The sequence below is a fragment of the Musa acuminata genome, chromosome BXJ2-3 (genome assembly GCF_036884655.1).
Source record: "Musa acuminata AAA Group cultivar baxijiao chromosome BXJ2-3, Cavendish_Baxijiao_AAA, whole genome shotgun sequence".
NCBI classification, from domain to species: Eukaryota; Viridiplantae; Streptophyta; class Magnoliopsida; order Zingiberales; family Musaceae; genus Musa; species Musa acuminata.
In genome coordinates, this window is record NC_088340.1 from 35356827 (window position 1) to 35381010 (window position 24184).

Below are 24184 nucleotides of genomic sequence, written 5' to 3' on the forward strand. Positions count from 1 at the left end.
ACCCCAATATGCGAGTAAATTATCTTAGAGAAAACTGTGGTCATCCATGGTTCATACAGCTCACATATGTCCATTCACGGAGGTAAGGGTCTGATGGTTAAAAAATGTGCTGCCACAGAATGATCAAGTCATCCAAGATGTTTTGGAGCTACCAGAAAATATGACAAATTGGTATCAGCCGTAAAGTCTGTTTGCAAATCACTCGATTTAACGTCTACGAACACCATCATACATCTGAACTATGGAAGACCTACTTATTAAAAGGGCTGTAATTGGCAGTGCAAACCGATACTTCAAATCATCACACGCTTGCCCAAGAAAGACAATTTCGAATCAAGATCTCAACAGTGCGTACAAGTTTCACACTCCAAACTGTTAATAACAGAGGTAAATTTGTCTTTGCGACGTGCGGTTTACGATACATGTTACCATGGGCATTCAGATGAGGTTACATAGACATTAGGCCTCCACATGATGGATCTTTTCTTTTTTGTCTTAGATTTTCTGAAACCAACAACAGAACACGTGAGAACAAGTCAACAACTCAATCATATAAAGTACATGGCTAATGGCACAATGCTTAAACTAGAAATAGATACCTCAGCTTGTGCAGTCTAAGAGCCTCAGATATATTTCATTCCTGCAATTCTTATACGCCTCGATATCAAGAACTGACTTAGTGAATAAATCACTCCTAACAACCCTATAACCCTCACCGTTACTATGTCTGTTATCACAATTGATGGCAAATTTAGTGGCAAAGTCAGCAACAAAACTGAATCTGTCTGCTTCACATAGTCCCACATAAAGCGATTGAAGAGAATGTGGTTCGGCAAGGTAAGCATAAGGAGGGCCGCATTTTTAACGGCGAAAAACCACCCAGGCCCTCCAATTTCAAGACCCCAACCCATGTTGCCACGCCAGGCTTCCTCCCATATCCTGTACAAAGCAGTCAACACCAAGTAGCCCGATATAGCCAGAGTCACGGGGAAGTATCTTTGTCTGTCACCAAAACCAGCAAATATATCGGAGTCTTGGTTAAGAAGCAGAAGAATTGGCGCCAGGAAAAATATTGCACGGTTTGAGCCACCAGTGAGATGGATGTTAAGGATCAGGCAGATGATGAAGCACATAACCGTGGAGACATTGCCCACTGCAGGCATCCAAGCAGCCTCTGTGGCCAACCTCTTGATTGTGAAGGATGGTGCAGCTGACGGCCTCCGCTGTTGGATGAGTCTTGATTTTGGTGGGAAGCCTGATTTATGGTCAAATTGACTAGTTGGTGCACCTCTGCCAAGAGCCTTCTCACGCAACAATGAAGCCAACTCAAATTTGATTTCTAATGCAATAAGCATAAATATCATTGCATAAAGGCCCAAAAGTGACATTCTTGCGCCTTCAACAGCCAGGAGAGTGTTGAACCTTTCTGCTTCTTCCCCTTCTTCTATGTTCTTGGCTCTAAGCTGTCCTTCCAATAAATATGTAACTGGAAAGAGGGCTACCAATAAAGCAAATACCCATGGCAAAAGCCTCGTACTTGATGCAGACGGAAGGTGTGTGAAAACTATAAGGACGGAAGCACAAACAATGGTGGAGACAAGAAGGGGATACAGAATTATGGCCTCAAAGAAGTATTCTGCACATATGTAGATGCCTAATGTTATTCCAACTCCAACAGCATAGAAGGCCCTTAGTTCAACAATATACTTAATGGGTATAATGGAAGTGACTGCTGCAAGTGTAAGTAAGATGGTCACTATGAGCAGCCATGATGGCCATGTAGGCCGAGTAGCCACAAAACCATATATTGAAATATCATCAGAAGATTGATATGCTGATTTAATCAAGTCTGAGTGCAATGCCCCTGACAGTGAAATTGGAGGCTGCATTAGAACAAAAAGTAGGCCCATGGACACCACCAGGACAAGGATTCTCTTCGCCAGCTGCAAATAGATAAATATTATAACTAAACTGCATCTCTACCAAATATCATCTTAACAAACTAAGATTATATCTGCAACAAAAATTGTGTCACCAAGTCATATCAGAGTGAAACAGGAACAAACATCTATTTCATGGATTGGTAGTTGTAAAAAGTTATGGCATTAGATGGATAAGAGCAACATTGCATTGACCTTTTTTTGTGCATTGCATGACATTGAACTTTTAGTTTTAAAAAGGGAAAATAAATTGGCTTTTTTGTTTGTATATTTTATTGGTATTTTTTAGTTAAAAAAATACATCAAGCTTACAAGCAAACAAGGCTCTTCTACCAGCAAGTTACTTGGCCTTAAATGTCAATTGGGGAAGTGGGTGTATGAATGCAACAAAAACATTTGTATGGACTGTTTACAAATGCAAACAACGGTATGTAACTACCCTGGGGAAAGAAAACATGACAAAAAATAATTGCTCATGCACCAAACAAATGCAGGCCACTTACTGCAGCATCAGTGCACTTCAATAGATTATCAATGAAAGCAAAATCCAAAATCCTCCTACTAAGTAACTAGGTTCTCAAATAACTGCATGAAGGGAGAATAAAAAAATATCAAACTGGTGACAAGTACCAAAGAATGGAATCATTAGATCCTATGAGAAAGTGATGATTGACGGGTGGGGCTTAATATATTGTTTAACATACATGGTTACATAAGGTGTATAAGCTTTTTCAAAGTTCAATTATAAATTTGATGACTTTATCTCCACCTATCCTATATTCATTAGGTCTTTCAATCACGTAACGGAATAAATAAGCATACATCTCAGTTGATGTTTCACTTTGTTTGTACCGAGCACTAGTATTGTCAAGTTCAAAGCAATTTTTTACCACCATTAGTTTTTACCTAATGAAACCAGACAAAGCTAATAACTTGACAAAATTCACATCTCAGTTGACTTATCTGTTCAACCAAAATTTCTTGAACCGTAGAAAGAAACCAAGTCTCTTAATGCATAATATAACCCAAAGCTCAAATTAAATTTTTTTTAATCATATATGTGTTGAAATCTTATTCTAATTGATGCTCCACTGTCTCCATGTAGGAGGCATATCGAAGCAGGCGATGAGCCAAGCCTCATTGTGTCTCCTGACTAGAAGTCACATGTATATATATATATATATATATATATATATATATAGAGAGAGAGAGAGAGAGAGAGAGAGAGAGAGAGACCTCGGCTTTGGTCCATGTACTGATTGGCAGTCAGACCAATAAATACCCGGTCGAATTGTACCAAACCAACGAGTCTAGAAAATCTAATTCCAAAAATGTGTAATCTCAGCCTGACTTTAACATTATACACCATCCCTTATTGCCTATATAGGAGAACCTGCAAGTTGGACCACAATCATATAGGAACTCTAGCATTCCCAAAGCTAAAAAGTTTTAACTGAAATATTTTACTATTCATTTCAGAACCTTCTCCCTTTCATTTTAAAAGTCCACATCCACAATCAAATATAAAGTAAAAAAAGACTTATCTGTTCAACTTCATCTTTAAGAAGGCTCCCTACTTTCTTATGATCTTATTAGGTTTGCCAAGGGATTAACAAATGCTTCCATATATGGGAAATCCATTTGATATTTTGACTCTTTGATAGATAGCATGAAATCTCAATATAAATGAGAAGTAAATTAATTGTGGTGGAAACACTTCCAAGATACTATAGCCTTCCTAACTAGCTTTGCTAACAACCAACCAAACCTTTTGAGCAAAGTCTTGCTGCAATGATCTAAACTCCAGTTCATGTGCAGGCAAAATAGCATCAGACATTGCTAAATATGATTGTTCTAACACTAGCAAGTCAACTTAACTATGAGATTGAAAATAATCCACATAATAATGCACTATGAAAGTCCAAAATTTGAGATCCTATGCTAGCAATTCATACTCCATAGAGTAATTTGGCTTGCATGATAAATGAAATGAAAAAACTATCAACCTGATGTAGTTGTTTTTCATTTTCGCTAAACCAGTAAAAGGCATAGAGATGGATTGAAAAAATTATTAGCATAGCATTCTTTTAATAATAACATAATTACAAATAAAGATACCAGTAACCTGAATAGTAACTAAAATCAACCTGTGCAATAAAGATGCTGACTTGTGTTTTACCTGGACATGGGAAAAGTGAAGAGCAACTATTGGGATGCAAGCAATTCCAGCCAAGAGAATAAATGAACCCAAAAGCAAACCATCAGATGGAGGCCTTCCATTCCACCATTGAAGAGCTTCAAAAATTGTTTCTCGACATAACCAAGCAGATAAAGCAACCACAGATGCATGAGCATAACCTTGCCAAGATTTCATTTTCGAAGCTCCTTTTGACTTATCTCTGCATAATTGAAAACCAGAAACCAAGATGAATAGAATAAATTAATCTATTAATCATTTAAAAGCAATTATAAAATATATCATTAAAGTAACAAATACTTTCTTAAAATAAACATGGTGAATGTGTATTTCATAGCAGAAGATATTAATTATATATGGCTTGGTCTATACTTGTAAAGAAGCAGCGGAGGGGAAACAGCCAATAGTAAAATAGCCGTCATCCACAAAACTGATTTTGATGTAATAAACAGCATTGCCAGCTTTGACAGGTACAAACAGGTCAAGATCCAAACAGCTTTTGGCCCAATCCGTTGATCAACAGATAACCTCCTCACCAAAGCCAAGCCCAGTAAAGTGGTTGTCAAGACCATGTAGCTAGGATACATAACATCTTCATCAAACCCAAAATAATAGATGACAGTGTAGTTGAAGAAGCGGTCCTCTATATAGCACAATAATAGTGCATGACCGGTAAGACCAATCTCAGTTAAAAACCGCAACTTCAAAGGAAGAAGTGCCAAGCCAGGAACAGCCATTGCCATGATTATGCTTGCGACTATCAACTTGCAGAAGGATTTTAAAGACATACCAGCGATCCATATATTTAGATCCCAGTAGTTATGTACAACAAACCATAGAACCATCAGGCTTGCTAATGCAACAAATGCAAAGTATGATGTCAAGCTTTTCTTTGTGAAAAATCGGGCAATGTAGAAGCCAGAGATCATAGGAAGAGGGAGTAACTGCCAAAGTGACACAAGTCCATTTCAATGATTATTAGCAAATAATAATATGACAAAATACGACACACAATAATAGAACAATGGCATACATGTACAAGATTTTCATGCAAACAAAAGGCATCAAATCAGAAAAACAGAACATGCAAACACTCAAGTCCAACAGACTGCAAAAAATTCTTATGAACAAATGTCAGTAAAATTCAGCAATACAATTGTATCAATGATATAAATCTTTGATTATCTAAAATATAAATATTACTTGCCACTTACACTAGACATTTAGCTAAAATTCGACTTGAACATGTGGTTTTTATTATTACATAAAAGAAGATATGCTAGCTGCATCATTATTTTCTCCTTCAACCTAGGAGTTCTAAGCAACTCTATTTATGTCTTCTTTTGCTACTATTACATTTATCTTGCATAATCTGGCATACTAAGTTTATCTTAACTTTTCAATCAAATCAATTCTAAAACTAAATTATATTAGTAATCATCTTCATGGAAAATGATTTTAAACCATGAGATGAAGGAGACTAACTTTAAGACAAAAGAAGATTCTGCATACTATCCAGAGCAAAGAACATAAGGATCTCAGCCATCATGAACTCTAATTTGTACTTTAATAATCACCTAAAAAGCAATGGAAAAAAAGAAACATTGCATAAAAAATTTAAAATTTGGAGGACTAGTAAAATGTAACAAAGGAATGACACAGAACAAATGTCAGAGGCAACTCAAATGGAAAATTACATACAATGACCTCCATCATGCATAGCAACTAGACACTTTAGTATTCTAAAATCCACCACGGAATATCTTCAGGCATTCTATCATATAGATGGCACTCTATCATTAGACCTCTTCAAAGATAATAAAACTCATAGTTAAAAAAAAAAAGTCTGACCATAAACACTAGATGATTTTGCTCAGTCCAGTTTGGGACTATTTTTCAGTCCAGTTCAGGACTCTTTTTCCAATTTTTAAAATATCTCTCCAACTGTTGACAGCCAAAACATCTCTTCTCCTCCTCTGCTGCTCTCCTCCTCCATCTCCTCCTCCTCCTTGTTCCGAAGTCTCTCCATCTTTCTGTATGTTTGTACCACCTGGTACACCAGTATACCATGTGTCGATAGGCTAGCATGTACCAGACCCATACCGGTCCAACCAAAGATTGATAGGGGTCTGCCTCAAGATTTGAAACATTGATAAAAACAATTGATAGCATCCAAGATGAATCCCATTCTAACCAAATTCTCCGTCTTATAATCAGATATTAGCATGAATCAATATAACAAATTGAAGCTAAAAAAATTTGACCAGTTTTGATCAATTCTAACCACATTTGATAACTTCATGACAAGAAAAATAAGAGGGAGAAGACTGAAAGAAGAGGGAGAAGAAGAATGAATGACAAAAACAAAATTGACCATATAAAGTTGGGAAAATTTTCTCAGATAGAGAAAGTGATAGAGCATGAGGAAAGGAGAGGATAGACTAACGAGCAGCCCATAACCTCTTAAAAAGAAAATAAATTTTGTGACAAAGGCATCATGGGATTTAATGCCAAATACCATGGGTGCTCTTTCCAAATAGTCCTTTTCTTTATATTTCTATGCATGAGCTGACACTTCAACCACACAACACTTCAACGCCAAATACCATGTGTGCACTTTTCAAATAGTCCTTGTCTTCAGAAGTCTATGCATGATCCAACACTTAATCCACACAATAACAATAGAGGCACAGGAGTCAAATGGGTGCCCACTATCTCCAAGGCTTTTGAATGTCTCAGATTCAATGCTTAACTTGACTAAAGATGCAAAAACACAATTGATCAAACCAAAGCAACATTGGCCAAATATGTATACAGAAGACAGCAAAATTTAATAATCTAGCAAAAAATATCATTAAAGAATCAATCATAGGATAATCAGTATTAGAAAGATTACTAATGGAAGATCATGAAGACCAAAGGAAATAGAGAATCAATGTGCCAAAACAACTACAAAAAATTCTATCCTAATTAAATAAGGAGGCTCAAGTCCAAATGGAAACCAATACCGAAATTATATGATGCAGCAGTAGTTTTATTCACTGATTCAATGAAATGTGGCATGGGCATCAGATTAAACCACTAGATTATGAAGCAATATAAAAGGCATGCATCCCGGCTCACATATCATGAAGGTCACAAAGATGAGATCCATGCAAAATCTTTTAGATATATCATGTGGTTAAAATTGAACCTACTTCAAATTAGGTTAAATTATATTAGGTTTGACCAATACATTCTCTAGGTACCTAACTTCTTTAGATATTGCATCAAAACTCATTTAATATACAAATTTAAGGAAATAAAAATACCTACCCTTATATCAAAAGGGACCTTAATTCTGAAAAACAATGCTTTAAAAGCACTAACTTTAGAAAAAGGAACTTCTGGTGAGAAAATAGAACATATATCATACAGTGATTATACCCTAAAAAGACTTATATTTGAGTGAAATTATAGTCAAGCATTTATATGTGAATGCTGTTTCATAATTTTTTGGTTGAAAATGATGACAATGTGTTTTGATTATTGTATTTTCTCAGCTAACGGACCTTGCCTCGTGTTTTTTTGCATTCCCTTGTCTCTCAAACTTACTCATCTACCCCTTAATTAAATACACATTCTATATATTTATCATGCAAATGTCAGTCAAACAGTTGCTGCAGTTAGGCTTAGTTCAAATCAATTCCAAACTGATATGATTTTGACATGTGAACTAGGGTGTGAAATTTGGAAAATGAGATATTATCACATCAGCTTAGCTCAGACCTCGACATAGAGGTCAGAATCTGACACTAAACCAACTTGGAAAGTATAAGAAAAATAAGAAGTGGTACAATGGTCTCAAGGAGCACCTGGAGTCATTTGGGGCGGGGTTTGCCCTTTCAGGTACTAGACCCAGTTTGACAATCTGTTGGAACGGTACATATTGATCACTAGTGCATAATGATGTTTTGACGAGGAAGAAAAAGAGGGTAAAGAGGAAGGGGCAATGGAAGAATAAATGCGGAAGGAGGAGAAAAGAAGAAAGAAGAAGAAGAAGAAAGAAGAGGAGAAGAAGTGAGGCGGCAGTGTCAAAGCGGAAGCGACAGTGGCATCATCATAGTGGCAAAAAGGTAGCACCCACAGCGGAGAAGAGGCAATGCCCTTGTAGCATCACAACAGCGAAGTGGCAACAGTGAGGGAAGAGGCAGCGCCCCTGTAGCATTGCAGTAGCGAAGAGGGCTCGCATTTGCGAGCACTAACTTGCCCCTTTTTTCCTGTTTAACACTGAAATGGATTAGGGCCCACCACTTTTTAATTTTTAATTTTTTATATTTTAACACTAGGATGGTCTGTGTATCGATTAATGATCGGACTGATATGTACCACTTGTACAGTACTGTCTCAAATGGCACAACAATCATTGGTTTGAGGTAATCTGGGGCTTAAGAAAAATTGAACTAGTAAATGCTTCGAAGTGGAACATTGATCAACAATAGCCTTTCATAAGGGAGAGGATGCAATTGCTTATTAAACAAAGAGACGATGAGTGATGATTGGAGGAACACATAAAGAAGAAGAGATTTTAGAGCATCACGAAAACTGATACTTCTTTCAATGCATGAAATTGAAGGATCAAGCATCAATGGCATACAGATGCATAATGTTCCAGTCCATATATATTGCATAGTAAGTCAAAATAGGCTGGATAAGTGAACAGCAGACAGCAGTGCAATTCATAATTATGGTTTGCAAGTACATGAGTTGCCAGCTAGGTACAGAGCTGTTGAAGGTTGTGGCATGGCTAGTTGCAATTGATGGTCACGTGACAAGATAATAAACCGACAACTCAGTGCAATTGATGGCCATGTAACTTGTTCATTGTCTCAGATATTATGCATAAACAGCAGAGTGCATGCAGTTTAAATCTCGAAAGATTAAAAGAAAACATAGATGATGGTTAGACCAATCCTCAACCACATCGTAACCTGGTTGTTAAAAAATAAATAAATATATATGCTCTTTTTGTTAACCGTAAAAAAAAGAGGATGTGAACATGAATGGAAAAAGGAGAAGAAACAAGGGAATTCCCAATGCATATTTCGATAAAACTTATGCAAAAGATGTCACTGATGCAGCAACTTATTAGAATTGGAATCTGAATATAGAAATAAACAACTAAATCAAAGCATAAATAGTCAAGCAAGCCACTTCCAGTAACAAAAAAATTTAAGTTCCACAACAATGCCTAAAACACTAAAGCGAAAAAAAAAAAGTTATCAAGAGATCAATATTTGATCTTATTAAATAGCCACTAAAATAACCTGAACAAGCAGATTGATACAATTAGCACTATAACACGTGACCAAGTCTTATCACTGGCCACTAAAATAACCTGAACAAGCAGATCGATACAATTAGCACTATAACACATGACCAAGTCTTATCACTGCTATATGGAACCATATATACTTAATTAAAACAATAATAAATTCAAAGGGATGTTGGGCTTCAATTTAACTTTGAGTTAAATGGGTTTTTTTATTAACCTGAACAGACCTACCTAATGGCTCCATAGTTCTGGAATAATTGTTTTACCATATTAACTAATACATGGAGACTATCAGCACACACCAGAAAACAAGGGCAAAAGCACACAAGGTGGTGCCTATGTGTGTCTGTGCATCCATACCATGCATGATTGTTTAACAAGGTAGCATTAAGCATGAGAAAGAATTCAAATCTTCAATTTGTCATGTGCCTTAATCTTGACCCATGAATGCACACCGTGGATGAAAATGTTGGAAAATAACTAGAGCACCAGTTGCAACCTATGAGACGGAACATGTCCCAAGTTGGAAACTGATATAACTTTGGGTTTGTTATTAGCACCTGTTTTCAGTTGAGCTTTTCTCAGTAGCTATGTGGACCAGATGTAACCAGAAATAACAGCATTGTTCTAAATCTAACATTTTTCTTATATGAAGATAGCTTAATATAAACTTGGACAAAAACATAATCCATACAACTCGTTGATGTTGCTAATCACGACACCTAATCCAAACCTATTGTTATGTTTTGCTATGTAAGCATAATTCCTGCAGTTATTTTCATGTTACAAATGCCCATAAAAGGTCAATAATGAGAACTTCGAGAATGCAATGTAATAACCATCAAGTGGTGCAGATAAGGTTCTACAAGTCAAAAATGGAAGGGTTCCTAAGGAAGATAGGATCCAGAAGCTTAGTATCTCTAGAATATTGCAAAGATGTACAAGTTAAATTTCCTAACATATGTTTTCTTTTAAAGTCTTCTCCTGCAAGAAGACAGGCTTACAGGCTTCAAATCAACATGCTTAGAGACAAACATTACCTTTTAAGATTTAAGAAACAAATTTTCAGTTAAAATAAGTCAACAATAAGATATAACAGTACAGCACAACATATTTCCCTTTTTCCGCATTATACTCGTTGTTAATAACCAATACTTTCGCAGACATAATAAACAAAAACTTGAGATAAATATTACAGAGATAGAAGCATACCAGAACAGGGAATCCAATAACTATCGCCCCAGCTGCACTAACCAGAACAGACAAGACAGTAAAAGCTGCCGAACTGAAAGCATCCCCCACCATACCAACAGCATAAGCCCCTACCCCAGATGCCCCCCCAAGCATTGTCACAGTGACCAGAAGATAGTTCAAGGGGGGAGGAGCATGCAAGTACCGTCCAAAGGAATGGAACACAACCCTAACCTCAAGGCAGATGACGACCACCACCATGGCCACCGCCCCATTGACCACCCGAATTTGATGCATCTGGTGGGCATCCCTCGTGACCCACCACAGTGCCCCCTTCATGGATGCATACAACTGGAACAAAAAGGGGATGAAGAAAAGCAGTAGGAGATCACATACAGATGAGAAAGAGGAGAAGACAGTGGCGTGGTGAGAACCAACGCGGAAGAGAAGCGGCACAAATAGGAGATAGAGGGTGTGGAGGCATCCTTCGAAGGGGCCAAGTATCTGCGATTCACCGGCCTCATGCTTTTGAGACTTAAAGGCGGAAGAGCGGGGGAGGGCGAAGAGCCAGTAGAAAAGGCAAGAATACGCCATGAGGTAGTAGGCAGCGTTGACCATGCCGAGAGCCGACACGGTGGCCCAGGTGAAGAGCGCGGGAACGATGATGGGGATGCATGCGAAGAGGAGTCGCTCCAGGGCCGGGAGGATGGAAGGGCTCTCGATCTTGATCCATCGGAACTGGAGGGAAGCCCAGACGCCGATCAAGAAGGTAGTCTCGGCGCAGAGGAGAAGCGCGAGCCCGGCAAGCAGAGGGGCATAGTAGACGGAGGCGGAGAAGAAGAAGGCGAGCTGGGAGGCGATCAGAGAGGCCCAGACAGCGAAAAAGGCGGCGGACTTGAGGCGGAGCGAGTCGAGGAGGTAGGTGAGGATGAGGCCGACGGAGAGGACGGTGAGGACGGGGGCGCCGCCAAGGTCGAGGAGGAAAGCGGCTGCAGGGGCGAGGGCGAGAGCGACGCGGCCATTATGGGAGAAGGACGGAGGAGAGATCAGGCGGCTCTTGGAGGCAGCGGAGGAGGCCGACGTGGCCGCGGCCGCGGCGGCGGCGGAGGAGGAGGATGGGGAGGGGCGGAGGAGGGGGTTAGGGTTAGGGTTAGGGCTAAGCGAAGGGCTGCGGGAGGAAGAGGAGGAGGGGCTGTTGAAGGTGGGGAAGGAGGGGGCACTCACAGAGGCGGAGATGAAGGCGCGGTGGCGAGCGAAGGGATCATCGGACATCATCGTCGCCGGCTGCGGATTTAGGGTTTAGAAATCTGAGGCCAGGCTTAGGGTTCAGAGACGGAGGAGGAGGAGAAGGGAGAGAGGCATAGGAATTGGGGTAGAGATTCGGGTGAGGAGAAGAAAGCCAAGAAAGGGGAAGAAACGGGGGACCTCTGTCCGAGAGAAGAAGGGAGCGCGAGAGAGATGACTCGCTTCGTTTGGGTGCGGCTCACATATCTCCGCCGAGCCACGGAACGGAAACACCCCCTCCCCTCCATGTGATGGCCTAATTGGGGAGTTAAATTAACCGCGGTGCTGACGTCGTGACCGCGCCACGGTTAATCGGCAGGCGACGGTGGAGCCCACTTCAGCAATTAAGATCTGATTTATACGTATATATTGTGGCAGAAAGTTAGAATCAATCGCATTAATAATAGCCTTAAAAACTCGGATTTATTGCTAATGTGTGACATTACCATAACGCCCTTATGCGTCGTACCAGTTACTGAGCCGATCGAAACTCATCTAACTTAGACGACAAACTTAGGGTTTGTTTGACCAATCTCGACTCTAATCGACTTCGATTGATTGATTTTGATATTAATTTTAATGAATTATTGTGACAATTGATCATTGTTAGGTCTAATTACTTTATACTATTTTATACCCTAATCGATCTCCGGGGACAAATATTTTTCCTCGTTTGAGATATTATCGTTCCATCTGTTGGATTTCATTCCTTTAGTTTTGATAGAGTTTATGATGATATTATATATTTTTTTTTTTAGAATTTTTATTTTTTTTTATGAGTTTATTTTAAGAATGTATTTTTAGTTAAGAAATAATGATGTGGATTCATCCCTACACCATCTAATCTACTATACATGATTGATTTGCTTCTCGTGTTTCATGTGTATTTTCTTTTTGTTTGATGATCTTCCATAAGCATGTTTGATATGGTTCGAGGATTCTCTAACATTGATTTGGGTTATGGAAGATTGTTGGGAAATTAGATCTAATTCTTGATTTTTTTTGTATTTTTTATTATTATTTATTGTCCTTTCTATTTTATTTCCTTTCTTATCTCATTTTTCTTCTTTCTCCATTTATTATTTTTATTATTTTTCTCGGTATTTTTGTTGGTATTATATTAACAACAACAACAATAAAAATCTCATAATTTTTATATAAATTCAATGATGTGTATTCGCTTCAAAAGCTTTTTTTTTTAATGAGACTTTAGATATATGTGCACAAAAAAATTAATGATTTTTAAAGACCAATGCTTCTTATTTTTGTATGTATCCATCAATCAAATTTGATTTTATGTATGATGGGTTATTAATCACATAAGATTTATCATAATCTTATTAGATTATATTATCTTATTTAATTAGTTAAGATATATTATAGATATGATTGTATTTTAATTATCACTATCGGTCAATAAAAAAGAAGTTCAATTGTAGTATGATTCTTCGAAAGATAATTTGGGAAGGGATTCTCTTAATTACCATCCTAAACCTTTTGTTCTTGCTTACAAAGAATAGGATTTTCTTGGGACGAAATATTAATTATTAAATTTATATTTAATAATTGTTATCCTATATCATCTAGGTGTGATTATATGTGATCACACTTACGGTTGCATAGAACATGTAATCATTTTCGATTTTTACTATAATCTTGAATACAATGATCTCATACTTTATTATAAAAAAAATATCTCATGTAAACTTTCTAGCTTATCATCATGCAATCACACTTATACAAATTTGACACAAGAATAAATCCTCTACACGAAAAATTAACTTATGTATTTTTGGAGATTTTATAGTACACATACATTGCAGTTTTATAGAATCTCAGGTGGGATCCTATCTTCACCTTAACGCCACACCAATCTAAGATATACATAAACAAATTCTCGATTGGATTAAAATGAATTTTTGTTGGACATATAAATTTTAAATTAATAGTGATAAAAAATTGTTTGATCGGTCGATCATTAATGTGGCTCGTAGGCTCGTGAGGAATTATTTGTTTTGGACGATGGACGTACTCATATGATTTTATCATTTCGGAACATGTGAGCTATAAAAGACGTCTGAACGGACTTACGAGTCATTGATTCCCATAACTAATGTAAAACTAAATGATCTTATTAAATAGTAATTATACTAAAAGATTTTATAACAAGTATCATTTATGCTCGTATTATTTTATTGAAAGGATTCATATTCAAAACCTTTATCCACGATATCCCAAAATTAATGGCCAACTTCTTTCGGTCACAAACTTCTTCCTCATGTTCCCGCAACCCAAAGCTTCGTATAACTATTGTGAGAAGTCCACAATACTGACTATTTACTTCCCAAATTCTACCTATCGAGAGTATCGATGTATTGTCTGGACACAATTTGTTTGTGATCACCGAAAGATTATAGGTCATACATGCGAGAAGTACTAAAAGGATCTTTCCAAACTCTTCATGAATAAGTGAAAGAAAAATAATCGAAATTGATGTAAAGCGATCACGATCATAAGAGATGATCACACTGAACTAGCACCTGTTTCGCACTCGAGCAAAAGGTTATAGACTCAAATACAACCCTCTAATCAAAAGTTTGAGAAGAAGTATTCACTCTTAAGATCCAAGTGAAATAGGAGATTATAAATGCGATCATTGGCATTGAATTCCAAAAGAATTTCATCTCAATAACTCAGTGTAGAGACTTGGACACAAGATTGCTAGTGCCCTGCAAGCCAATCATGTGAGTGATGACACGTATGATATGATACGCTTTCTTTTTTTACTTATTATATTTTAATTTTTTATCACTTTATATTGTTTGTTGCATATATGCATGAATATATTGTGATGTCCATGGATCTGTGCAATAGGAATCGGATTGTGATCACGATAATGAGACCGATTTGCTTTTAAACATAGATCCTAAATAATCCTAGTCATAGGTTACTCGAGAGGGACATCGAGATAACCGGATAGACTAGTGTGCTGACTAGTGTGTTGTATACCCGTCCATATGATAGATGCAACTAGTCTCATAGTTGCTCATGTAGGGATACTAGGGGGTACAGTACATGTGCTTATTGAAGAATAAGTTCACTAATTGATCTGCTTACGAAATGCTGGATGGTTGATGATGCCTTATTATCAAACAGAGATTCTATAGTCCCAATGATGTATTTGGTTCTTAGACTTAAGACACCAAGGATATGATGTATGAGTACTCCACTCTTAGATATCGAACTTATAGGTCTAGAGGTTCTAGATCTAACACAACTAGTCATCGAGGGTGGTAGCCAATCTTATGAGGGCTATTAAATGTCGATAGAGGACCATCTACCCTCAGTGTCATAAAAAGAATATCTAATGTATTCTTGCTAAGACAAATCACTCGCTATGGTCATTCGAATTGAGAGAGAGTTTTCCGGGAGAATCTGATTATAGTGAGACTCGAGTAAAAACTATATGGGCTTGACAGTACCATGCCTGGTATACAATCTTTGAGATATTAGATGGATGAGGGACTATAGGTATAGGGTAACTGAGGATAGAGAAGTCCAATGGATTGAATTCCCTTGTATAGTCTAGGGACTACGGCATAGTGGCATAGTACGTTCGTAGTCAATGAGAAGAGTAAATTATTATTGTGATAATAATTTACCAAACAAGAAGGAGTTCTAACCAGTATGATTCATGACTATCTCGATATTGGGCCTAGAGGGTCAGATACATATGATAGACATTGCATATCTATCGGATATAAGATATCCGTTGGAGCTCATATCTTATTGGATATCCAATAAGCCACTGAATTATTGGATCATATGAATGAGATCCAATAAGATTAAATGAGAGATTATTCGATAGAGATTCACTAATCTACGAGGCTTGGATAGTTGGATGGAGATCCAATACCCAATAGGGCAAGATCTAATAGGGTTAAGTTAACAGAGGACTCTATAATTAGGAGGAAACTAAAGGTTCATATGCTAGAGCTTCTCTTGGTTGTCACTTCCTATTCTCCTCTCCCTTTCTCCTCCTCAAATAGTAGACCTGGAGATTCGAGGAGGATTGTCGTAGCTCTACTGTGTGGTCCACCGCTAGAGAGGAGAACGATTGACCTCTTTTACCCACTCTTATATATATGTAGAGATTCAAAGATATACGATCTCCCTAGGTGATATAATTTTTCATATACGTACTTATTAGTTTTATGAATTTTGTATACCAATCTTCGTACGATGACAAACATAATTTATGGGAAATTTGAGGATTTTTATTTTCTGTTCTACCGCTGCGCATATGATGTCGCCTCTAGATTTTCCTACACAATTTATCGTACAAATACATCATACAGTTTTATAGAATCTCAGCTGGGATCCTATCTTCATCTTAATGCCGCACCAACCTAAGATATGTACGAAATAAATTCTCGATTTGATCAAAATGAATTCTCATCGGACATGCAAATTTTGAATTTATAATGATAAGAGATCATTTGGTCGGTTGGCAATTGGTGTGGCTTGTAGGTTCGTGAGGAATTATCCGTTTTTGACGATGAACATACCCATATGATTTTGTCATATCCAAACATATGAGTTCTAAAAGGCACATCTGAAAGTAAGGGAGATCTAACGGATTTGTGAGCTATTGATTCCGACTAAATAATCTTATTAAATAATAATTATATTAAAACTTTTTTAATACGTACCATTTATGATCACATTATTTTGGATTCATATACAAAACCTTTATGCACGATATCCAAAAATCAATGGTCATAGTTTTTACCAATAAAGCATAAAAGTTTATGACTGAACTATGTCATGGAAAACATGCCGATAATTTGGATCATGGATATCATAATCAGTTCTTCATCGCAAAACATCAGCTTCAATGTATCTAATTTTTTTTTGTTTTGCTTTCTTACCTCACTAACACGATTTTAGTGCTACGATAATAAGTTATAATCTAAAAAACTATATACAAAATTTATAGCCACCGATTCCTAATCGATCATAAAAGTTTCTTGAAACACCAAAACTCTTCCGATCTAACAAACATTATACCCTATAAAAAAATCTCAATTGATCCCTCGTTATCGACTTGGAACTAAAGTCAGTGTCTCGTTGCATGTCACTTGGGTCGAATTCCACAGATGCTGAGCTCCATACCACATCTTTGGCACTTTACGAAAGTCAACCGCGTGGTAGACTTGACTTTTTGTAGTCCTTTTATTGTTTTAAAAGAGCAACGCTTTTGACAAGCGAGGGAAGGTTTACTTGCTAGCGAAGATATATGCATTGACAATTTTCCTCGAGACAAGTCAAGGTCAACCACTTGAGAAATAGCCTATGTGAACGCTTACATAACTCCATGAGGTCAAAATGATATTGAACTTTTCCTTCTTATGAGAGAGAGAGAGAGAGACAGAGAGAGAGAGGATACACTGAACTGACTAAGAGAGAGGAGGACTAAGTGAACGGAGTCTGACTGAGAGAAGAGTTTGTATGTTGTCTGAATGATGTGATGTGCTTTTTCTATGAGAAGGGATTGGTTTCACATTGTTGTTTAGAGATAGAATTGCCACTAAAATTATATGTAAGCTTAGCTTTGCATCTATATATATATATATATATATATATGATGCAATTTTATCTTTTGTTTGGAGAGAAAAATTGTTGCATTAATATGAACGGCTAAGATATCAAGACTAAGTCTCGGCACGAGATATCAACGGGTGGGATCACCGTGATGCCTCGCTCAAGAAGTGGACGCATACGCGCAACCAACCGCGACCGGAAGAGGGAAAATAAGCGGAAGGTCTCCCTCTCGTCCGCGTGACATTCGACGAAATGACGAGGTCCTTCTCCGGCAGATTCCTCCCAGCAAACCATTAGCTCACGGCCTACGGCACCTAACCGCGTGGAGAGAGGCGTCCGCATCCCCAATCCATCTCACTACGCCTACTCTGAAACTACCGCCCAAGTGTTCTCCTCCTCCTAACTCTGCCTATGCAAGCGCCCATCCCTCTTCTCTGAGGAACAATCCAGTCGAAGCGTCCGGAGGTCGGCATGGATATCATGGGATTCGGGGCGAGGGATGAGCTACTGAAACGAGTGGCGGATTCTGTCATGCTGTTCTGCGCCGATGCGAGGCACGTTGATCTCGAGCAGGAGAGCTTCCGGAGGTTCTCCGAGTACATGGGCCTGCTCCATGCGCTCGTCCGAGAACTGACGGCCAGGAGGGTGGAGAGGACGCCGGAGTGGGGAACGACGACGGCGGCGCTGCAGCAATTGGAGGCTGAAATCAATAAGGTCAGAGAAACCCTAAAGACCTACGGCGCAAGGAGTCGGCTGTCTCGGCTGCTCGTTTGCCGCGACGTGCTGTCCAAGCTGCAGCGGTCGGCTCACGAGATATGTAGAGCCATCGAAAGCCTCAGCTTGGGGAACCTGGACTCCACCTTGCGATTGAAGTCCAAGGCGGAGGAGATAGTCCACGGTCTAGAATCCGTGGAGTTCAAATCGGCAGCGGCAACCGAGGCCATCGTTACGGAGATAGCGAATTCGGCGGCGGAGGATGGGAGGAGCAGGGACTACACGTCGAGGCTCCTGCACCAGATATCGGACGCGATCGGTGCCACCACAAGTGCTTCACTTGGACGAGAAATGGCCCTTCTGAAGCAGGAGAAGGAAGAAATGGAGGCCAGGAAGCAGCACGCTGAAGCCCTGCAGCTCGCGCAACTGATACACCTGTTGAGCAGAACAGAGATGATCCCCATCCCAAGAGGCGAAGGCGCCACACCCCCGACGTCAGATAACTTCATCGGATCCTTCACATGCCCAATCAGCGGCGAGCTGATGCAAGACCCGGTCGCCGTTGTTTGTGGACACAGCTTCGAGAGAAAAGCCATCCTTGAATACTTCGAGCTGGGACAGAGAACATGCCCGACCTGTGGAGAGCTGCTATCTTCCCAGGAGCTAACCCGAAACATTTCGCTTCAGAATTCCATTCAGGAATGGCAGAAAAGGAGCTTGACGATTAAGCTGCAGAATGCAATGTCCGACTTAGCCTCGAGCGAACCCGATACGCTCAACCAAGCTCTGGAGACTCTGCTTGCAGCAATGGAGGTGCCCGGTTATATCGCGGAAATCTCCCAGCTAAATCCTGTTACAAAACTAGTAACCATGTTGAAGAACAATGCGGTGAATTCCAAATCAACTCTGAAGTGCCTCTGCTACTTGGCCAATCACTCCGCGGAAAACAAGGCAAGGAGCAAACGGAACTCTTTTCATCAAGACATCTCCTTTACTTTTCCTTCTTCCTGTGTGGGTTGACTTGCTATTCTTTGATGCAGGAAGCCATTGCTGCAGCAGGAGCTGTGCGGTGCATCGTGAAGATGTTCTGCAGGGGCGAAACCGAACCCGAAGCTCTGCAGGTGCTACTGGATTTGTCTGAGAACGAGAAGTTCGCAGATCTAATTGGGAACGCCAAGGATTGCATCCCCTCCTTGGTCTCTCTCGCTCAGAACTCTGTCCCTGCTATCTCGGAGAAAGCCCTGCATGTGTTAAGCAGGCTATCGTCAAAGACGCATTTTGTCATACAGATGGCGCGAGCTGGACACGTTCGACCTTTTCTCACCTCATTCCAACAAGGTGAGCACGCAGCGTTGCAGATGAAGCACATCAACTGGAGTAGCTCGCTTGATGGTTTGACTGATTTGATTCGTTTCTTGTGCTTCACATCTCAGTCAACACGGAGGGCAGAGCGCAGATGGCCACAGCACTGACAGGGATGCAGCTCCTGGAGAACACCGCGAGACACTTCGAGAGCGAGCAGTTCATCGGCACGCTGACCAAATCGCTCTACTCATGCGTGTGCAAGCCCGCATGCCTCGGCTGCATCAAAAGGTTGACGGCCTTTCCTGGAGTGGTACAGAAGCTGGTGTTGGATAGGGACATCATCCCGGCATTGCTTGGCCTCGTGCACTCTACTACATCCGAGCCACAGTGGAAGCAGGACGCTGTTGAGATCCTGATATCGCTCGTGGGCGCCAGCCAGCCTCAAGACTACTGCAACAATCCAAGCTTGCAGGAGCTGCACTCTCTCCACAACATCCATGTCTTCCTCCACGCCGCATCCGCTTCCTCTCCTCAGACCAAATGTTCCTGCTTGCGCTTGCTCGTCTTGATGGCGACGAAATCCAGTGATGCACGGGACCTGATGCGGTGTGATCAGAGCATGATTAGTCGCCTCTTCTCCACCCTTTCGGGAGATCACCGTAGCGGGGTGAGGCTGCAGGTGCTAAGGCTAATACACAGCATCGCTGAAGAGCATCCGGGAGGAGTTCCTCTGCCACCATCTCCTGAGAAAGAAGGTGCTGTCAACACCCTCGTAAATGTATTCACCAGCTCGCCTGACATGGAGGAGAGAACAGCAGCAGCTGGAATCATCGGTCGGCTTCCATCGGATGACGCCGACATCGATGAGATGCTCTACAGGTCGGAGATCCTGAAAGCCATACATGAAGTCATCTGTGCTACACAGAGCAGCAGCAACCACCACCATGTGACGATGAATGAACCAACACCATGGCAACCAACGATGGTGACCAACTGTCTCCTGGAGAATGTTCTTGCATCGCTGCTTCGCTGCATAGAACCCAAAAGGACAGAGCTCCAGAGACAAGCCCTCAAGCTCGATCTTTCCACTTCACTGATCAGAGTCCTCTCGACAGCCAGCTCGCTTGCCAAGAAGCAGGCGATCATTGCGTTGTGTCACTTATCCCATTCCAGTGACCAGACCATGACGGGCTCGGCCATCGATCTGAAGGACCAGAAAGATGGGTTCTTTCCAGTCTCACAGTTGCAGTGGATCTTTAGGATGAAGTCATGGTGTGGCTTCTCTTCGGAACTGTCTCAAAGCCTCTGTTCCGTGCATGGCTCTGCGTGCTCCCGCCACGCGTTCTGCCTGGTGAAGGCCGGCGCCGTGGGGCCGCTGGTGCAGATAGTGGATGAGGCGGAGTCCGTTGCCTGTGAAGCTGCGCTGGTAGCACTTGAAACCTTGATCAGGGAAGAGAGAACGGCCTGTTCTGCTTCCATGGCCATAGCAGAGAGCCAGGGGGTGGCTGCAATTCTTCGGGTTCTGCAGCACAACTCTTCTCTGCCCACCAAGGAAAAGGCTCTCGACCTGTTACATAGCATCGTGAAGCATTCGGAGATCTCAGTGCAGCAATCCCCACGATTCAAGGAGGTTCTCATCAACCTCCTCAAGGTGGAGGAGCTGAGAAAGAAGGCTGCTTTGATTCTAAGTCAGATGCATGACATACCGCAGATGTCTTCATATTTCTGAAGCTTTATCACCCTGCAGTCAGTTGATATTAGATTTCCAAGACATGTAAACTGTCCATGCTGTTCCATATATGTTAATTTCTTTTTCGTGTACAATATAGGAGTATAGCCATAAATCTAAAGAAACTCCAGGACTAAAGAACAGGTTTGTTGCTGAAATATTAATTATTATTTTATAAGATAAGACAGATCTTATTAGAAACGTCATCCCTAAACAACGTAAAAACATCTATGTTCTAAACTTCCTATGCTGGATTGAACCATCTGCAATCCACACACTGTTTTTATAAACTCGATGAAAGGTAGCAAGAAACAAATTCTCATAATGATAAGATATCCACTAGAATCATTGCACAGAGAGATAACTATGTGCTTAAAATCATTTCTGTAAAGCTAACTAATGCAGACATTACAACAAGTCAGAACAATGTTAGCTTTCTAAACAGACTTTAAACTTACATGCTCCAAGTTGATTAGGGCAAGTAAGAATAAGAGAAGATATCAAACAGGAGTAAATGCTACCACAGACAAGAGTCATCGTATCATGTAGGTCGATGATATAAATAAATCAGCATAAGTTACTCAAATATTCCCCATTATGATTCAATCAGTAACATACATAGTTCATGATTCCATACCTAAAGTTGACGATGCCGTGTTGGATTCCCACGAGCACTTCAACAAGCATGCTTCCTAGTAGGAGTCAGATGGCCCTTGAGAGCAACAGATGAGGAATACACCTAGGAGTAACAATGAAGCCGCAAATGATACAATAGATGGACCAATATGGAATTCCCAATAACAAACAACCTACAAAATGATACAACCATGCGGATAGTATACATATTTTAGAGTACATATTAAATACATGGACACGAGTAACTTTTTCTCCAAATACATCAATGTTCCCTTGCAGACAGTAAATTCTCTCTTTTTTTCTCCCTTTCTCTCTATTGAATCAAATTGATGAATGTATTGAGCTAAACCAACAACCATTTTGTGGACTTGCCAAGTTTTCTTCACCAGCAACAACGGTTTGTTCCATTTCTTTGTCCATGCAGTGTCTATTGTTGGCCTAGTCGTTCCTGAACCACAATAAAATGTAGGACAAACTGAGAGCTGAGATGACACCAATAAATGAAGCCACAGAGAGTCAAAAACATATATGCATTTAACAAAGTTTCTTCAGAGGAAGTCATTACAAAATTAGGAATGTATACAATTAGATAGATCCAAATAAGCATATTGAATATAAACAAGGCAGATCTAATACAAATACCCCTTATATTATAACTTCTAACAAGTAATCAAGGCATCTTAAACAATGCAATGTAAAGCTATAAAAGATAATTTCTATGAGAATCATAGGGAGGATTTGTCTCCTTCAAGTAGGGAAGCCAATCTTTAGTTGAAGCAGGAATGGACTCGTTAGCTCGATCTCTATCTTCCCACGTCTCTCAATGTAAGATGATTGTTAAAATCTAGATCACTGAACATCATGACTCCTCACTACTGTTGATATTGAAAACCTATTTTACACTGCTCTCAGCACCATCCTAACTTGGTTGTGATTGCATCTTGCATTAGATACGCATTCAATGTTCCTGATAGATTCTAGGAGTCCTGCTACCACAAACTCATTTTACAGCCAGCACACGGTAAAAGACAAATATGAGGGATGCTATGCTTATTACCGCTTCTACTCTTGCAGTTAAATACCCAAGTGAACAACCAAGTTTTGAATATAAGAGCAGATCCTGTACCTGATTAGTAATCAAAAGCAGTGTGTTAAGTTGAAATGTACAAACCTGAAGCATCTGCATTAACTTTGGATGCTGCTCTAAAAGCTGGCAAAGTTTATCCCGGTCGCTCAATAAAGACTGTTAAATCAAAACAAGAAAAAGAGTGTCTAAAGCATGACCCAATATGCAGAAAACTAGAATAAGAATTACTTCTTTATATATGACAGACGTATACAGACCTGAATGGCTTCAGGAGAGGCAAAATATTGCTGTAAAGTTATCCCTGAATCTTTTTGCTGCAGAAGTGAATTATCAGCTTGGATATTCTGAGTGGATTGTTGAATTTGCTCAGGCATTGGCTGTAAGGGTTGCAAAGCAGGTTCCTGCTGTTGTGGTTGATAATAAAATTGTAATTGGGGAACCTGAAGCTGCTGGGGCACCTGCAATTGATTGACCTGTACTTGAAAAGAGTTTTGCTGGAATGACATTGCTTGATCGGATAGTGTTTGTGAAAGTTGATTAGGTGGTCCAGGCTGCTGAGAAGGACGTGGAAGCTGTGCTTGAGGTAGTGGTGGTGGACGGGGTAGCATAGACTGCAAAGAGGATTGAGAACTTGAAAAAGGTTGCGAAAAACTTGATGGGGTCTGAATATTTTGCAATGTCGGTGAGGTGAAAAATGTCCCAGGTACAGTGTTAGGTCGGCTAATAAATAAAGGTGGTGCAAATGGAGGTAATGAATAAGTAAGGCTAGTTCCAGAGGCTGACAAAATTCCATAATTTGTGCTACTCAAAGGAGTGGAAGCAATAGAGGGCTGGGCCCCAACATTACTAATCTGATTACTCAATGGAGCCTGGGACCCAGAAAATAGTGTGGGTGACTGATTAACTGAGGCAGACAATGGTGGTGGCAGAGGTGGGAGTGGTGGCACCGGCCGTGCTGAGGTGCCAGGAGCGAAGATGTCAGTATGCAGCCTATTGCCAGATGCCACATTCCAAGATAACTTGGTATCAAGACCAGGTTGAGCATTTGGGAGTGAACTATTGCTAGTTGATGGTGGATTATCTGATTGAAGCTGCAAAAAAGAATAGCAATGACATTCATTTCCATTTGAAATTGCAGAAGATGCAGCTAAAATAAGGTGCTGTGGCAAAAAAAAGGTCATCA

At 40.0% G+C, this 24184-nt stretch overlaps 3 protein-coding genes across 3 annotated transcripts in view; 1 reads left to right on the top strand and 2 right to left on the bottom strand.

The window, feature by feature from the left end:
* Positions 1-309: 309 nt before the first annotated feature.
* Positions 310-12164, bottom strand: LOC135607915 (uncharacterized). The gene is made up of 5 exons (XM_065100140.1): positions 10664-12164; positions 4510-5081; positions 4120-4339; positions 600-1943; positions 310-504 (listed from the first exon to the last, which is right to left on the bottom strand). The coding sequence occupies exons 1-4, from the start codon at positions 11915-11917 to the stop codon at positions 624-626; spliced, it is 3366 nt and encodes a 1121-aa protein (XP_064956212.1). The 5' UTR covers positions 11918-12164; the 3' UTR covers positions 310-504; positions 600-623.
* Positions 12165-17684: 5520 nt separating this feature from the next.
* Positions 17685-21373, top strand: LOC135607916 (U-box domain-containing protein 44-like). The gene is made up of 3 exons (XM_065100141.1): positions 17685-19195; positions 19285-19582; positions 19678-21373. Exons 1-3 carry the CDS (start codon positions 18002-18004, stop codon positions 21276-21278), a joined length of 3093 nt encoding a protein of 1030 aa, XP_064956213.1. The 5' UTR covers positions 17685-18001; the 3' UTR covers positions 21279-21373.
* A 651-nt stretch (positions 21374-22024) lies between these two features.
* Positions 22025-24184, bottom strand: part of LOC135607917 (protein virilizer homolog) — a 28683-nt gene continuing 26523 nt past the window's right edge. Inside the window, exons 26-28 of the mRNA XM_065100142.1 lie at positions 23259-24092; positions 23086-23157; positions 22025-22362 (exon numbers count right to left, since the gene is read on the bottom strand). Coding sequence (XP_064956214.1) covers positions 22342-22362; positions 23086-23157; positions 23259-24092 — 927 coding nt within the window. The 3' untranslated portion in view covers positions 22025-22341. The remainder of the gene's footprint in view (positions 22363-23085; positions 23158-23258; positions 24093-24184) is intronic.

Bases quoted from the DNA above. Each gene is read 5' to 3' on its own strand.
- LOC135607916 (XM_065100141.1), top strand. From the start codon at position 18,002: ATGGATATCATGGGATTCGGGGCGAGGGATGAGCTACTGAAACGAGTG. The intron at 19,196-19,284 runs GCAAGGAGCAAA...TCTTTGATGCAG, and splicing joins ATCACTCCGCGGAAAACAAG to GAAGCCATTGCTGCAGCAGG. The intron at 19,583-19,677 runs GTGAGCACGCAG...TTCACATCTCAG, and splicing joins TCTCACCTCATTCCAACAAG to TCAACACGGAGGGCAGAGCG.
- LOC135607915 (XM_065100140.1), bottom strand. From the start codon at position 11,917: ATGATGTCCGATGATCCCTTCGCTCGCCACCGCGCCTTCATCTCCGCC. The intron at 4,340-4,509 runs GTATAGACCAAG...TCAATTATGCAG, and splicing joins CCTCCGCTGCTTCTTTACAA to AGATAAGTCAAAAGGAGCTT. The intron at 1,944-4,119 runs GTAAAACACAAG...ATCTATTTGCAG, and splicing joins TTCACTTTTCCCATGTCCAG to CTGGCGAAGAGAATCCTTGT.